Source organism: Psittacula echo, assembly GCF_963264785.1.
Source record: "Psittacula echo genome assembly, chromosome: 5".
NCBI classification, from domain to species: Eukaryota; Metazoa; Chordata; class Aves; order Psittaciformes; family Psittacidae; genus Psittacula; species Psittacula echo.
In genome coordinates this window covers 37,158,771-37,175,787 of record NC_137739.1, presented here as the reverse complement: position 1 = coordinate 37,175,787, position 17,017 = coordinate 37,158,771, and the positions used below count along the sequence as shown (strand labels likewise).

Sequence of the window (17,017 nt, the reverse complement as noted above, 5' to 3'; positions counted from 1 at the left end):
TTCCTACACGTGAGTTTGGAGGGACTCCGTTAAAATGAAAGGGAGAGGAAGGGAGAGCACAGGGGCTTTGCTGCTCCCCGCCCAGAGCTGCAGGTGGAGCTGAGGTGAGGGCTGTGGTGAAACTGAGCAGCTGCCTGGGATCAGTCATCCCATCCTCCAGCCAAGGGGTTACTGCATGCTCCTCTGCTACCTTCTTTGTGTCCAAGGCAGGTCTGGGTGGGCCTCTGACCTGCTACAACACAGCAATTTCAATGTTTACACCTCCTATGATGTGTGCAACAAATAATAAATGTGATTGCTACTAATAATAGCCCACCCTCTCCATCCCTGATGGTTTATGCATGCAAAAATGCTGCAGAGTCAGTTCAATATTCCCCCTGGTTCATTTACCCAGCATCCATTTTCCTTGCAGATAAAGACGGTCCGTTAGGGGAAGGGATGATGGTAACTCATTTGTCACACTTGTTAAATGTAGGAAAGGCTGGCTTTGGGGCACTTCCAATTTTATGTCAGCTCTGCCTTTAGCTGAGCAGCCTCGTGCCTGAATGCCATGCAGGGTGTCTCTCTCCTGTGTGGCACCGTCCCTGCAAGATTTAGAGGGTCTCTGAGTGCAAAAGTACTTGCCCATCCTACCAGGCTTGTGTTTGGGCTGCAAAGCTTGACAGGTACAACGGGCACCTGGGTAGTGAAGGATATTGAGAACAAGACTTTGGGAACTGCCAGCATGAGCTCAGTGTAGGTACAGGGAAAAGGTGAGGCAACCTCACCTCCGTGCTCCTCCTAACCCTTGGAGGATTTCAGGGTGACTAGTCTGGATCTTGCCTAAACTAGCACTGTCCCAGCAGGCTTTAATTTGCTTCAATTATCAGGTGCCAGCGCAGAATGGCTGCAATGCAAGTCATTTTGGCTGCACCCTCTTGGGAGGCATTGCCATCAAGAAAGGCCACCTCCTTCCTCTGTTGTGGGCAAGGACTGGATACATCCCCTAGACATGTTAGGATGGAAATCTGATGGCTATGACCCCTCAGATCTTATTTCAGGGAAGGGAACAAGAAATAACCAAGGGAGTTTGGAAAGAGTCTTGACCTCTGGATGAGTGATCATAGAGCAGTTCATGGTCGCGATACTTCGCATAGCACCATGCACTGCACTGCTGGAGGACACCTCAGTGCAAAACAATGCCCTGATCTGGATTGGTGTTGAAATGCCCTCCAGTGAGTGGGGAGCAGGCAGGACTACAGGTCCTTCTGCCCATAGCTTCCCCCATAAATTAAGCCCAGATGGGGTTAAGGTGTAGAGAGCTGGGCAGGAAGGGTGCTTTTAGGGAAGCATCCTTATGGTCTGTCCCCACAGCTTGCTGTGGCAGAGCCCAGACACAACACACTGATTTAACCTCACACCCAGCAGGGCATGAAGTGTCCTATGACGGCCTGTCTGCGTTCTCTACCTCTTGCTGCACCTTTGCTTTTGTGGTGGACACAAAGGTGGGCACCGTTGCCTCCTCCCAGTTCTATGGCTGGTCTGCAGCAACTGGTCTCCATTGGCACAAGGTCATCATAGAGCTGGAAAAAGATGAGGCAGCTGTGGCAGATGAAATGAAATTAAGGGTCAGAGGGGCTGAAAAGCTGTATTTTGATCCTGGTCTTGCTATTCACTTGTGCTGTTTCCAAGCCAGGGCACGTTGATTTGCAGCACTGCAGGCAGCTATCAGGAAGGGCTCTGAGCTCCTGCCTTGTTTAGCAGCAAATATGTGGTGTCTCTGAAACCTGGTTCTCAATAAAGACCCTGGGAAGCGCTGCGGTAGCAGCAGGTTCAGACTGCGGCAATTTATTTCTATCTTCAGTGCTGGTCCTAGTAGGAGAGGGGGACCTGCCTGCTCAGCTGCCTTTAACTCCTTGCCATTGATCGACCATTGCAGGAGTCGCTGAGGTCTCTGCTCTTAAATCTGAATCTGCACCGTCCTTCACGGTTGCATGCTGCCCTGACCTGCAGCAGCATCCCTCACTCCTGCTTTAAATCTCTTCCAAGCAGGCACTGGTGACATTAGCATTTTCTCTTGTCAGCCGGTAGGGACCTGGAGCACAGCCCTCCTAAGGAAGGAATTAATCCAGCAGCATCAGTTAGCAGAGGTATCTTTTATTGACCATTTACAGAATACTGTAATACAGAATCTGTTTAGGGGACTTAGGTGAGTCTCCAGAAGGTGCCTTCCTTCTCAGCATTGCCAGGAGATCCTCAGGAGAAACCTGCCCTGTAACACTGTGGCTCCCCTGCATGAACTTCCTAGCACCCTCAGCTCTCCAGGGGTTGAGAGTTGTTTGAACATTGGATGAAATTCAAGAGAGCAAAAGAAACCCCCGTACATCAGGAGGTGGTGGGGCGGTCTGAACACACCTGATATGTTGTGAGCCAGCCCTACCGTGGAACCCATCCATCGCTGCACATGCCTCCTGCTCGACAAGACCCCACTGGCTCCCCGGAGCTCAGCTCTCTGCTGCTAGGCATGCACGGCTCCGGGCTTTTCACACTCTTGTCACATGGCTTGTTGACCACAAAATAAGTATTTCTTGGTCTATTTTTCTCCCTGTACATGTGTTGGAGACCCTTAACTACAGCAGCTCCCGTACTGTTTTTGGGGGCAGGAAGGGTATGCTCAGCTGGGCTGATAAACTCTTTTCACTTTTATTTATGTATTTATTTGGCTCTTCTCTTTATTTTTTTTTTTTTTTTTTTTTTTTTTTTTTTTTTGCCATCAAGGTGGAGTATCGTTTTTATTTTTTTGCGTCCTTGCTATGAGAAACAACTGCAGACACTTCTGGCATAGAGGCATTTTGGCGGCGGCCACTGCTGTTGGCCTCACTCTAGTAATCAGTGAGGGGATATCGCAGGAAGATGAAGATAAGGATGATACAGAAAGTGGCAAGGGCTGAGCTGGTGATGTTAAAAAGACGGGCTGTCTTGGCATCTTCAACTGCTCCATTTAAGTCATTGAGGAGTTTCTTGTCCCGGACCTGAGATACACAAAAAAATAATTAAATAAAAGAATTGGGAGACATATAAGAGACAAAGTGTTTAAAGCAACATTCACAAAAAACAATTCACTTGTAAGGTACCTGTATAGCAGATGACGGCTGAGCAGTGTCTCTTTTCATTTGGAAGTGTTCGAAGTGTTCAAAATGTTCAAAGCGTTCAAGGATAAACACTTTGAAAGTGTTCAAAACCCATATAGATCATGTAGATGAGGTCCTTAGTAACATGGTTTAGTGGTGTACTTGGCAGTCTTGGGATAAAGGTTGGACTTGATGATCTTAAAGGTCTTTTCCAACCTTGCTGATTCTATGACTTGAATGCTTGGGGTGCCATAAAACACCCCAAGGTGTGGTTTGCATTCCAGCTCTGCTATGGGTTGAGCCTGTGAAGCCAAGCATTGTAATACCTGTGGGCTGGAAATGCCTGGAAGCAGAGAAGACCCGTTGCTGTTACCAACCAGGCAAACCAGGTCCCTATGGCCTCTGGGGTGGGGCAGTGCTGTTTGAGCCTGAAGATGCATAAAGGAACTGAGATGCCATCACGCACCCCATGCACATGGGCATTCAAGCATCCTTCCCACCATGTCATAGCCCTCTGGCCCTGCAGCCCCACAGTTCACCTCACCCGGGACACGAGCAAGAGGGCTGACTGCAGTTCCTGTGTGCATCCCCATGCCTCTGTCTGCACTGAGGGGCCAAGTCGGTGAGCGCTGGCACAGCATCCTACTGCAGCTTCAGGGCTGCACACGAGCCTCCAGCATATTAAGCAGTACTGGGTTAATGAGCTGCTTTTGCAGGTCTGATGCAGCTCGTGCAGCATCTTTGCCACTGGCAGTTTTCAATCCTGACAGCGCATTCTGCTCTCTTCATTTCCCTGCAAGCTGGGACATTCATGGTCTTGTTTTGGGGCAGCTCTGCAATGGGTAAGGATTGTACATGCCTGTGTCACTGGCCTGTCCCCACCTCCTCCAGGCAGCCATGGCACCAGCAGGCAGTGGATGGCACAGCTAGGCAGTGATGCCAGTAGAAGGCAGCAATGGCATTGCCAGCAGTGGATGGCACTGCAACCCAGCGGATGGCAGAGCTGGGCAGCGTGCGGCACTGCAAGGCAGATGGCACAGATAGGCAGTGATGCCACTAGGAGGCAGTGGATAGCACAGCCGGACAGTGAATACCACTAGCAGGCAGTGATGGCACCAGCAGGCAGCAATAGCACCATTAGGCAGCAGATGGCACACCCAGGCAACTGATGGCACTGCCCACCAGCAGCAGTTCATCTGCTTTTTGCTCAGGCTCCATCTCTTCCTAGCAGATATGCGTCCTTGTCCCCAAGTTGCCCCTTCAGCCAGCACTCAGCAGAGCCAGGCAGCTGGAGCCACAAGGATTTTGGACAAAGGGACCGGGAGATTCGACCCCTCTTTCCTTTCCCGTATCCGAGCGGGATACCCAGGGGCCGCATGGCACGGCGGTTCCTGCTACGCTGCCTGCTTTGTGGCCAGAGGGTCAAGGCTGCGGGCCCCGCCCTTTGCTGCGCTGCCGGCAGTGCGAGCGCCACCAGAAGCTGCCGGCCTAACGCTAGATGTCGGTGGCAGGCTGCGAGAACCAGCCCCGAAGTCCTACCTGGAAATACTGAAAGGCTCTCATGGACCAGGAAGCTTTCCAAAAAGACTGTGATGGATTCAGACCACGTCCTAATGACTTTTTCTCTCTCCCTCCTGCAGTGCTTACCCACGGGGCAGTCCTGAAAGCCTTCTGCTTGCTGGATATTGGGAAGGGCTGCTGAACCCCTTCATTAAACTGAGCCATGCTGGTTCATGGGGCCTCCAAAACTAGATCTCAGACCCTCTGGCAATGTCCTCTCCTCTCACATCAGTGAAGACCTCTGCACAAGCACCCTCTGCTTTTCACTAATCCTGGACTGTGGGTACAAAGGCTGCATCTGGCACAAAGCCTGCAGGAGCTGTCACTGGCAGGCACATAGGCAAGAATGAGAGCTCTGTTCTCCTCCTTATATTAAATCCTGCAGTCCCATGTCCTTGGCCTCTGTTACATCCCGCTCCTGGGAGCCTACAGCTGGAGCCAGGGCCATCCATGTAGCTCCATGGCAGACTTGGCTGTTGCTCCCAGCAGTGGGGATGATCTCTGGGAAGGCAGCAAGCTGGCAGCCTGGAAGCCTGCACGCCTTTCTGTGTCAGCTGTGTGTCCAGGGTGAGGCACCTTTGAGATTATCCATCGGTTTAGCATCCTCCCAAAACCCCCGGGGCACAGGAGTGCCAGGCAGCTGGCACATCCTCAGCCACTGAGAAGCGCAGAAGCCCCTGCAGCCAGAGACCCATGGGCGCTGGATTTGAGACAGAAATTCCAGCCACTTCTCACAAAAGGCTCTTTAAAGCTCTCTCATGTGCTTTCCTCTTCTCAGTGGCTGCCAGAGGCAACTATGCAGAGCAAATGCTTTTTGACCCTTCCTCCACTGTAAGCCACCCTGGAAGAGGTTGCTTTCTGCCACAGGCAAGCCAGTGTTTGCCATCAAGTGTTTGCCAGGCAGATACAGGTTTCTCCAGCAGACCAGCATAGCCAGAACACCAAGCTCTGCAACTCTTCCTGCAGCGAGCTGCTTACTTTGTCTTTGTGGGGCCAGTTCCTCTTGGCCTCAGGAGCTCTCTCCCACTCCTCACCTCCTGCAGCCTCTTCCACCTGACAGTGGCTCACACTCGTGACCAACACTGTAGCTCTTTCCCACGGCATGCTTCAGCAGCGCCTGACCTACCCTTGGCCCCACTCCAGTCCTGCGGCTGATAAGTATCCCTAGTGAGGGGTGCCTGGGGCTGCCCCTCCCCAGTGCCACTATTTTCCTCCCAGTTCCTTTTTTTTGTCCTTCCCACCTCTCCTCTTCCCTTCTGTTTGGGCCCAAATGATGGTTTGACAGCTGCCTTCCACTCCTGCCAAAGGGCACCCAGCTGCCTCCTCTTTCTGTCCCACCAGCTGGTTCCACCTACTCTTGCCGAACCCTGTGTTACATGGAACTCTGTCTCTATCCCCCATCTCCGGCAACCCCCTGTCCTTTACCTTCCCTAGCTCTCCTCTGCCTGCTCTGACCTTGGCCACCAACTCCTTGGTCCCTTTCCTCTCCTCCCTTGCTGTTTTCCCCATACACAAATAGCTTCAGAAGTCACCGTCATGCAAATCATCCCTTATTGTCCATTATCATTTATATTGCAATGAGGCCTCTAAGCACCAGATAAGTGGCAGGGTCTCTGCAGCACACAAGAGCAACATAAAGGCGTTTCTCCTTCCAAACCACTTGCAGCCCGTTTCCCACATCTTTCCAGTGCAGCCTCTCAACCTCTTGCCTCTCCTTGCACCCCTAGATGCTTCCAGATGTCTCCCTTTAATGTCCCACTGCGGCATCTGTGCCAGATTCTGGAGGAGGAGCTCTTCTGGAGAGCAGGTAAGTCTTTAATCTCTTTCCCTGCTTTGTCCTAAAGGAGATGCCTCTGTCTTTCTCATAGCCCAGCCTCAGCTTTTCCTGTTTTCATGCTTCTGTGGCCACCATTACCATAATGTGCTGGCAGCTGGTGCAAAAACCCAGGAAGCTGCTTTCTTCCACAAGTCCCCAAGGTCACCCACTTACCCCAGACCCAGATGTGGCGTTTCCTTCGTCACAGACTCTTTTCTCATCATCACTTTGACCCTTCTTACCTTGCCTACAATTAGATGGGGGCTTTTGGCCCTGCTTTGCACTGAGATACCTGGAGTAAAGATAATTATATCTGCTGGCTGCAGGGCTTCCCCACACACCCCAAAGCCTTGTGTGGTGAACCCTTTGGCAATTCCACCTTGAGCAGTGCAGAGCTTACCTCTGATCCAGCTTGGCAACTTCTACAGTTCCTTTCCTCTTCCGTGCCTGGCCTTCCATGAAACAGCCCGCTTTTGTGCTTTAATGTGCAAACCTTTCTTCTTCCTTCCCATACCAGCAGTGGCCTTTCCTCCATCCCTGCTTGCCTGTCACCTCCACTATCTCCAGCTCACCTTGCCCTCCAACACATCCAGCATGCTGATACCGGAGGACTCTTGCTCTCCTCCCTCTAATCACCATCCCCTGTTCTTCCTCCCCTTGGGATTTTGCCTTCAGCTTTCTCTCCAAGCCCCCCCTACTGCCTGCTCCTTCACAGCTCCTTCCTCAACAACCACCTCCCCTCTCTCTGCTATGGGGCTCAGCCCCCCTCTTTTAGGAGTAGGGAACTTGTTGTGTGAATAAAAAGTGCTGCCTCAGCTTGCAGGAGGAGACAAATGGTTTGTTGATAACCATCCTAATGAGGCTGTATTTAAGGCAGCCTGGCTTTTAGCATGCAGCCCACAGCTGGTTGTCTGTAAACTGATTTCTGTGCAGAGCTCAGTGTCCCTAACATAAGGAGCTCTGGAAAGCATCCTTGGGTTTATTTGCTCTGTGAATTGGTCAAGAGCTCTCCACCCCGCCAGCACTGGTGTCACGGGGCTGTCACCCCTGCGTTTCACCCACCTCTATCAGCCATTGCTCCTCCTGAAAAGCAGGCTGAGAGCTTGCCTGAGAGGCCAGGTGCCACAGCTTCTCTGCTTCTCAGGGTTAATAAATAGCTATGGATTTGTGCCCCTCTGCTTCCTCTTGAAACAGGGAAGATCAACAAGTGGCAAGAGGGGAAGACAAACAACTGTGCCCACAGCTGTGTGCTAAGGGCCAGGCAGGAGAGCTCACGTCTCCTGGGGTGCTATCACACTGCTTATTTCTGTGGCCTTGAGGGGCAGGAAAACTGGAAGCAGCCCTGCAGGCTGCCGGCGGGGCTTAAAAAGCCTGTGGAGCTTCTTGACATCTTTGTCTCCATGCAGCTACAGCAAGGCATCTATACCACTGCTCGTCTTAGATCCCAGCTCCTCCAGCATAATGGATACTGAAAAGGATTTGGATCTCCCCAATCTGGACCTCCTAATGATTGAAGTGAGACCTTCTGCCACCAAGCACTGATGCATCATTCATTACTGCTTGGAGCTGGGAAAGAGGGAGTCAGAGAGCTGCCAAATATCAGGCCACGGCATTTACTCCTGATCGAAAGCAACCAAATCCAAAGCATTGCCATAGGAGCAATCATCGCATCTGTGCTGGGCTGGGGTAAAGGTAACTTTAGGGTTTCTAACTTCCCTGGTCCTGCTATTTATCTCTTCTTCACCAACACCAACACACTCTTACGTCTGGTTACGTGCTTGTGCTCAAGGCTGACCTTGAGAAGCCTGAGATGCCAGAAATCACCCCCGGGGGATATGTGAGTCGGTGTGACTGCAGCAGCCCCGCAAGCTGCCTCTGCTGAGGATCTGGCTTGCTATGAGTGTAAATGAAGATGCGGTGTGCCATTGCATTCTTACTCAGAGCACTTGGCTGGGATGTCTGTCACACAGAGTACCTGGCTTGGGTGTCACAGTCTCTGCCCTCGCCTGACTTCATGTGTTTCTTTGAAGAAGAGCATATAAATTCTTTGCCTCTGGGGTGGGTTTTTGGTATTTTTTCAGTAAATGATGGTCACCATAAAATAGCATTTCCTTGCAGAAGAGATCTAGAAGGCTGTAGCTCATGTGCAAAAAGCCAGGCAGACATGGAGGCACTGCTGGGTCTAAAACCAATAGAAGTGGGCACGGGGAATGAGACAGTAACATTCAAGTGTACCTAGGCATACATCTGTCTTCCAGCGTGGGCTTTATGCTGCCGGAACTGATGGAGATACTACAGTATGCTAAGATACTTCATGAAACCTCTCACGGACTTGGGGGACAAAGGATCTACTGTTTTATTAACAGCATGAATCTGGCAAAAGCAGATGACATTTATGGCAGGGTATTGAAAAAGCTATCTCTGATAATGAAATGATTCCTGAGGTTGCTAGATGTTTCAGTTATTTAAAGGAAATGTGAAAACCAAAACCCAGGAACTTTTTAATGCCAGCAGCACACTGATGGCCCTTCAGCCAGGAGCCCTGTGCTAAACCAGTCAAGGACTCTGCAGTCAGACATCCCAGAACAGGCTCAGGAAAGGGAAGAGGCTGCTCCCCTCCTCTCCCTCCCACAGCACCTTACTTGGTCTCTGCAGAGCACAGGCATCTTAGGAAGGCTGGGGCTTAAGTATCTGCTGCTCAATTGTCCTTACATTTAATTGCAGAGGAACAAGAAAAGTCTGTTTAAAGGCACATTTGTCCCAGGGTGTTTCTTGCTTCTGCTTTCTCGGAAGTTCTGGGATAAACCTTACTGACTATAGAAGAGATGAAAACAACAGGTTCCTGGAGAAGTAACTCCAACATCCAGCCTAGCCGGGATGTTGTGAAGGTTTTTGCAGTAGCTATGAGTGAGGAAGGATCCCGTCTTTCTCAGCATCCCAGCGGTCTTCCCCAGCTGCTGCTGCCCCAGCATCCCTGTTGCTTCCCACCACCCATCCTGATACCAGCCCATGAAGGCACCTGCCATCCTTTCAGCCGCTTGCTATCTCTGTTCTGTGCCTCTGAGGGATATTTTGTTTCTATTTCCCCCACCGCCACAGAGTCACAGCTACAGGGGAGCTCCAGGATCGGAGCAGGGTTATTTCTACCCACTCAGCATTAAACCTGTTTGGGTACCACCATTATATCCAATCAGCTGCCACCTCTGCAGTCCAAAAGCCAAGGCTGGGTTTTGACAGCCATCTTATGTTTTCCTTTCTCTGATTTGGAGCAAATTTGACCATTTGCCTTCCCTCACCACCGCCGCTCTTTTTCACAGTGGAGTTTATATCCTCTAGACCTTTGCAGCCAGATGCTGAGCTCACACCTCTGCCCTGGCAATCCCAGGTTACTTCTGGGCTTTGTTCTTCCTTCCACCTTGTGTCAAGGATAGTGAAGGGTCCAGCCTCTAAAAGCTTTGTAGGTGGTAGAACCTACTCCATCCTGTGCCCTGGGTATTGGGTCAGTATGGTCCCCAGTCTGTCCTGCCCCCCTGCTAGCTGCAACTAAGGGACCACGTCTACCCAGATAGATACCTGCTGCAGCTACCGCCATGTCCTGGGGACATGACACCATTTCTTAGCCTGCTGTAACCATGCCTCTCAAAGGCAAGTTCAGATGAGCAAAGACATGAAAAATACAGAGGAAGCCAGTTTCTTCCATAAAGGGCTGGAAGACTGGGGGGTGTTAAGGAACTCTCCCCGACTTGTGTTAGGCTGCTGCTGCCTGCATTTGCCCTAGGGTCAGTCCTGTTTGTGATGATGCTCAATCTCAGCATGATTTAAGCTATTAAGGGGCTTGCCCAGGGGAGCAAGGTCCGTTGAAGCCTGCTACATGGGTGGTGGATGTGTGCTCATGTCCCATCTTGGGGAAGGAGAAACTGAGGCAGGCACCGTGGTGCCAGTGCTGGGTTTGCCTAGGGCAGGGGTCTGTGGACTTGTCCCTCAGCCTTTCTATCAGAAACCGTGATGGGCTCAGGAGCAGCCTTCTTGCAGCACTGGGCACTTGCAGTCCAGCTTGTGGGAGCTGGACGGGGTTAATTGATCTGCTTCTGTGATGAAGCCTGTCTGGGCCCTAGCCTTCCTCTAAATGCTGCCTGCCAAAACAAATCAGCTCACTCCTGTCGGGGCCACCCAACTGCCCGGGGCTCTCTGCACATCCATTCAGTTAGTTTTGCGTCTGTCAGGCTGGGAAGGGGAGGGCAGCCCCGGCCCCTCTCTCTGGCAGCCACTGAGGGGCTGCCTGTTTGCTGGGTGCCATCCCTGCCTGGCTGCTCTCCCCTGCAGCTACTGAGAGTAACCTGTTCCCATCCCCATCATGGGCTGTGCTCCATGCCACAGCCATCAACACAGCTCTATTTCCCTTTAGATCCAACACTGTGTGAAGCCCCTCTGCACCCTCTTCCACCTCCTTGGCAAACTGGGGCTTGTTCTGATGATGCTGGCAGGTCTCCAGGGCTTGCCTTGGGATTTATAGGGCTCAGAAGCAGCGGGGGGAGAGGAGCTGGCCACCAGCTGGTGTTTTACTTAGGAAGAGGGCAAGAATTAAACAGGCAGGATTGCCCCGCACCCTGGCAGCTTCTCCCTTGCTGCAACTTGCCAGGCACCAGCTGATCCCTGACAGCCGCTTCTTGCTGCTTCTGCCTGACCATCTGATGCTGCTGGGTCCTACCCTGATGATCTCTAACCGACAGGATCCCAAGGAAGGGACCGAGTGCCGGGATACCTGCGGGCGCAGCACTAGCCAAGCCAGGCCATCATCCTGCTATTGCGGTACAGAGAACACTCCGAGGGTATCAGAGCAACTCAAAGCACCTCTTCCCCACTCAAAGCAACATCCCTGTCTCCAAAACACACTTCTGCTCTCCCCATCCCCATCCCCATCCCCAGCGAATGGGACCTCTCATTTGTGTGGCAAAAATGTGATTTACATCAGACGTGACCCCCAAACACTCCCCCGCTTCTCCAGCCACCCATTACCCTGTGTTGCATGCTCAGTACTCACTTTCAGTGAATAGGCCAAGGCGATGAAGCCGAGGCAGCAGAAGTTGAGGTATACAAAGTTGAAGATGGACCAGAGATAGTAGTCGTTCACCTCGGTGGTGTCGGGGTAGATTTCAATGACAGTGGTAGGGTTGGTCATCGTCTTCTTCTCCACTGAGTGCTTGCACGGGACCGCCGGTCGCAGGCTGTCCCCTTTGCAGCTCTTGCTTTCCATGAGATAAACGGCAGAAGAAGGAGACAGGACCGGCGAAGCCTGCCGGAGAGCCGGGGGCTTGGCGATGCAGGCGAAGCAGCCCTGCGGGGGGCCCTGGGGGGGGCGCGGGGTCCAGGCCACCCCCTCGAAGGGGCACGGCGGGCCCAAGGGGGGATCCTGTGTCCTCTCCGTGGTGGCTGCCGCGGCGTTACCGCGCTCTGCCCTGGCAAAGCAAACCCCCCAGTAAAAAATGGGGGTGAGGGGATGGAGAGGCGAGGGGGGGGGTGGGGGGGGAAGGGGGCGGAAGACAGAGGAGGGGTAAGAAGTGGAAAAGGGGAGATGTAGGGGGAAGGCAGGAGAGAGAGGGACCGGGAGACAGAGGAGAAAAAGGGGAGAGAAGCGAGGGAGTGGGGAGAGGAGGGCAGGCGGAGGGGCGGAGGAAGCACCGCTGCGCCCGGGGACCACGGAGCCGCCGCCTCGGAGCGGAGCTGCCTCCGGCCCCGCGGCGGGGGCTGAGGAGCGGGCAGCGGCGGGTAGCATCCCTCCGCCTCTCCCGCGGCCTCCCCCCTCCGCTGCCCGCTGTCCTGCGTGACCCGCGACAGAGCCACGACTGGGGAAATAGATAAAAACAACATAATGGAAAGAAATACAAGCAGAAGGAAACACTTGGGAAGAGCCGGGGGGGCTCCGCGGGAGTTGCCGGCTGAAACCGGGCTGCACCCCCCGCAAGCCCTCCCTGCCCGCCTGTCTGTCGGTCGGTCTGTCAGTCTGCCGGGGCCTCCGGATTTCTGTCCCATGGCGGGATGGGAGCGGGTCTCCGGTGCGGCACAGCAGCCCGGCCCCTCGCCCTCTCTCCTTCCCTCCCTCCTGGGGGGATATTTTTTTGAGGTATTTCTCCCCCTTTTTGTTTTCTCTTTTGGCCGAGTCTCTGCGGGATTCCAGGTGGGATTGCATTTCCCGGTTCCTTTCACCTGCCAGCAGGTTTCTCTCCCACCACCCCCTCCCCTTATTTTTGAAGGGGAGAATAGCGTGCCCGGAGAGGAGGAGAAGGAGGGGTAAGAGGGGATGAAGACAGAGGATATGGGAAGATGTTCCCCCCCCCAGCTTTGCAAATAGGAAAGACTAGTCCACCTCTGGCTGCTCGTCCGTCCGTCCATTCGTCTCCTCCGAAGGCATCAGGAGGAGCGAGGGATACTCACAAGGAGGGATGCGGGGAGTCGCTGCATATCCGGCTCAGCACTGCCTCCGGCTCGGCTTCCTCGGCGCTGGGGTTGCGGAAGAAGGGGGGAGGGGGGGCACCCATGGACTAGTGGTGGGCAGGAGGGGTGTTAGGGAATGGGAAGATCAGCCTGCAGCCCCTTTCCTCCACCCCGAACATGCTCCACGCAGGAGAGCTCCTCTGTGTCTCAGCCCCACGGGGACGTCACCTCCTGCTTGGAGCATCCTGGTAGTGCCTCACTGGAGAAGGGCATCTTCTGGGCCCCGGCCGAGCGGCTTCCCTGCTGTTCCGGAGGGGATGCTCGGCCCGACTGATCCCTGCGTCACCCACGGAGACCTTTGCCGTGGGGACTCGCTGCGGGTTTGCTCCCATGGGCCCGGGTGAAAACCTAAAGGAAGAGTGGCACGGGCGTGTGGGGACGATTGGGACTGCATGACAAGGGGAGGTGACAGCAGCACAGCGGTCGTGGGGGATGAATGGAAAGGGGATAAATCCTGCATGTGGGGTGATAAATCCTGTCGGCACTGAACAAATCCCAGTGCGGGCAGGGGCGGGAGCGTCCCGGCAGCAGGATGCAGAGCACGCGGCTGCTTTAGGGGAAGGAGGTGGGGATGTCATGAAGGATGGACAAGCGCAGGAGGATTTGGCCGTGCCCGGGCTTGGCACAGGATCAGGGAAGTGCTTGCTGCTTCCCCTTGCCAGCTACTCTGGGAGCTGCACGGAAACCCAATTCCGGGGTGCTGGGGTAGCATCCCCCACGGGATGTGATGCTGGAGAGCTGTGCAGGGACAGCTTGCAGGTCATTCAGGAGGATGCAGCCGTGGCACAAGGAAGGTGAGGATGTGAGGACACGCTGTGTCACGCATGTGGCAGAACCCAGCCCAGCACAGGTGGCCTTGAGGCAGCAGCCAGTTTGGCTGTGGCTCTGGAGAAGGGGAGCAAAGAAGTTCCAGAGCACTGGAAACAGGCTGGGTCAAACAGAAGTTTGTGCAAGCAGTACCTGCAGGGGAAGGGAAATCCTCTGGCATTGCCTTAAGCCTACCCACAAAGTGCTGACCTAAGAAATAAAGATGGTAATTTATTCAGCTGTTCACAGGCAGGTTTGGCTCCTTTGTATAGGTGCACGCACCCTGTGTTCATCCCTGTGGGTTGATGTGATGCGAAGGGACTTCTTGCACATCCACAGCACTCCCAGGCTGGAGAGGGTCCAGTTTCTACAAGGCCGGTTTAATCCCGCTGTCCTTTAACCAGCCTGCGCTGGTTAGAAAAGGACAAATTGCCTCTGGTTCAGGATTTATCACTGCTGAAGTGCTGCTAGGTTCTGCCAAAGTAAAGAGGGTTTTATTAGTGCCACAGCTGCCTGTGACGAGACCCAGGTTTCTCTGCAAGAAGCTGCTAAGAAGCAGAAGCAGTGCTGGAGTGAGAATGATGTTCCTGTGGGATTAAGAGGTTTGCAGGAGAGGCAGAGCTGCGGCCAGCTGCCATCAGCTTTTCTGAAGGGCTTGGACAATCCCAGGCAACTTGCAGCTGTGCAGAGCTGGCTCAGGAGGAGCAACGAAACTCCTTGGATGCAGACTGGTGCCTATCATAGGAGCTACTGATGAGTCTGTTTGTCTGGGGAAAGTTGTGTAGGTAGGGCTGATCCTCTTCCTAACATCAGGCAGGGATGCAGGGTGAGCAAAGGAAAAGGTCAAAGAGGGCTTCTGGAGGAGGCAAGAGGAGGCAGCAGGGTGGTGTAGGGGAATGTCAGATCAACAGAGGTGGACACATTCCCTGCTGTGCAGCAGACAAAGTTCAGGGAGGTTGTACGGCTGCCCTTTCTCTTCTCCATGTACCAGGTCAGCCCTACAGTTTGCAGAGAGCTTTTGGGTCTTTGGGTTGGTAATTCATCATCTTTCTTGATGTGAAGTGAGAGCGATGAGCGATTTATTACTGTGTATCACAACAACATATATTCAGCATCACCAGTTCTAAAACCATTCATATGACTCTTCAAAATCAGGCAACAGGCTTAAAAAAAAGGCTCAATGAATAAAACCCCTCAATATTCTGTATTGTTTTAACTCTCCTCCAATTTTTTGGGAGTCCTTCAAGGTCATGCATGCAAGCCCTCAACCATAAGGTCTAGGACCACTTTCCTTTCAAATAAAAGCTGTATTACTGTGGTGTCAAGGCCCACATCCCTTTGTGCTAAGCATGAGACAAACAGAACAGAAGGATGTTTCCTGCCCCAAAGCAATTCTCCTGCAATCTTGTTAGAGATGTGGGCTGTAGCATAACCAAGCGCTGTAAGACCCGTGAGAAAGTCTTCCATATGAAAGCCTACTCCAGCTCTCTGGAAAACCATTACTAGGACTTGATCCCGCGTTTTTCTGAAGGAGAAAGCCCACAGCTTCCTGAATGCTCTTTCCTATTCCTCCTATAAAATTCCTCAGTATGTTGCTAAGCCCCATAAGCAGTAAGGTAGCCTGAGGCTTGCAAGGGAAAAACCCATCTCCCCACTCTCCCTTAATCTCTGTCTCCTGTCCTCTAAGCTTCCAGTCTGCGCTCCACTTCTTTTCCTTCCCAAAGGAACCAAAAATAAATAAATCCAAGAAAGAGTGGAAAAAGAAAAAAGCCACCAGCACCCAAACCAATGTGCTTAGTCATTCATGGTGAGTAAAAATAGTTTTCCAAATGAATGTACCGCTGAGGCAACCAAATGAGCAAGTCATCTTCATAAGCGAGGGGTCTCATTCTCCCTCTCCCTGGGCAGGTCCTTGTCTGGATGGGCTTCTGGCAAAGCAGAGCTGGTTGGAGAAGGATCAGCCCCATGAAGACAGACCTGAGGTCAGAGCCAGGTGCCCTACCATTCAAGGGGACATGTCATGAAAATGCTTATCTTCTTTGCATCAGTGGAGACATTTAGCAGAGTGACTTACCGAACTGTCTTGTGCATGGGGTTCTGCAGAGATGGTGCAATAAATGGCGTCAACCCAAGGATCTGCTGGGTAAGATAATGTGGGGCTGTGTGCAGGCTGCTCATGGGGTGGGTTGTGCTTTGCTCCCTGCTGGAAAAACATGGATGGACAATCCTGCTTCTTGGCTTCCACAGCTCTTGGCCAAGATCAAGCCTGTGGCTGTTCTCGCTGAGACACAATGTTTAGTACTTACAGCATGATTAAGGTCTTAAGCACAATACCCCCAGCGGAAACAACACCCTCATGTTCCTGTAGATAAATATTTGGCAGCCGATGACTTGTTCTCCCCTTGGGCTATTGAAGAACAGTGGGCTGCATGATTGGTTTCCAGGACCCAGCCAGCCCTTTTGGGTTAAGTAATTTCTTTAACCTTGGAGAACAGCTGATTGGGGTATTAAGGCATCCTGGGGTGCAGAGGCTTGGAACATGCCAGTGGGGAGATCGGTTAAGCTCTCTGTGTGCTTAGATCTAGGCTCAGAAGACTGGATGGGACTTGCCTGCCTCTGCCTTGCTTATGTAGATGATGCTTTTTTCAAAGCAGGGATTAGCTCTTATCTTATACCTGGCACATGGGGCCTTCATTCTGCATTGGAGTCTCAGGCTCCTGTACAGCAGCACTAGGGCTAAAAAAATCGCACAGCGAGGCAAAATGGATGGATTTTTCTTACATTTTTTAAAAAAACCCCAAATCCCATGCTCTTCATCACCAGGCTCTGGGAGCATGAACTCCACATCCTAGTTGGTTTTAGGCTGGACTTAGAAACTGGAGTCCCACTTTGGCTGTTGCGGGACCACTCTATAACCCAAGTCGAGTAGGAGCTAGTTTTGGCTGGCCCAGAGGAGCCCCTGTTGGAGGACTAGCCTTTACAACACTCAGCCAGGAGATGTGGCCCCAGGAGAAGGCTGTAGGCTAAGAGAGACGCTGGGAGTGCCTGCTGTACCGGTAATGCTGGCTCAGGCTGGTGACACTGCTGTCACCCTGCAGAAGCTGGGTCATGTTTTAATACATTGAAAAAGACAAACCCAACAGGCTCCCAGCATAATTCCTTACCAGAGAGAAGAGAAGGATGCCCTTCTGAAACACATACAAGTCTACATGAGTGAGTGACTAGACATACT

General features: G+C 52.6%; 1 protein-coding gene across 5 annotated transcripts; it reads right to left on the bottom strand.

Moving 5' to 3' along the window:
• Window positions 1-2,693: 2,693 nt before the first annotated feature.
• Window positions 2,694-16,945, bottom strand: IFITM10 (interferon induced transmembrane protein 10). 5 transcript variants are annotated; one of them, XM_080618057.1, is made up of 3 exons: window positions 13,939-16,945; window positions 11,528-13,326; window positions 2,913-3,412 (listed from the first exon to the last, which is right to left on the bottom strand). In XM_080618057.1, the coding sequence occupies exons 2-3, from the start codon at window positions 12,671-12,673 to the stop codon at window positions 3,248-3,250; spliced, it is 1,311 nt and encodes a 436-aa protein (XP_080474183.1). In that variant the 5' UTR covers window positions 12,674-13,326; window positions 13,939-16,945; the 3' UTR covers window positions 2,913-3,247. The 5 variants fall into 5 exon arrangements, with proteins under 5 accessions (XP_080474186.1, XP_080474183.1, XP_080474184.1 ...); XM_080618058.1 differs by having other exon boundaries at window positions 11,528-15,783; window positions 15,860-16,945; XM_080618059.1 differs by having other exon boundaries at window positions 11,528-14,259; window positions 15,860-16,945.
• Between the last annotated feature and the right edge of the window lie 72 nt (window positions 16,946-17,017).

Coding starts and splice junctions, on each gene's coding strand:
- IFITM10 (XM_080618056.1), bottom strand. CDS start 12,673: ATGCAATCCCACCTGGAATCCCGCAGAGACTCGGCCAAAAGAGAAAAC. Junction 3,413..11,527: donor CCTTGGCCTATTCACTGAAA/GTGAGTACTGAG, acceptor TTGGCTTCACAG/GCTCAACCCATAGCAGAGCT.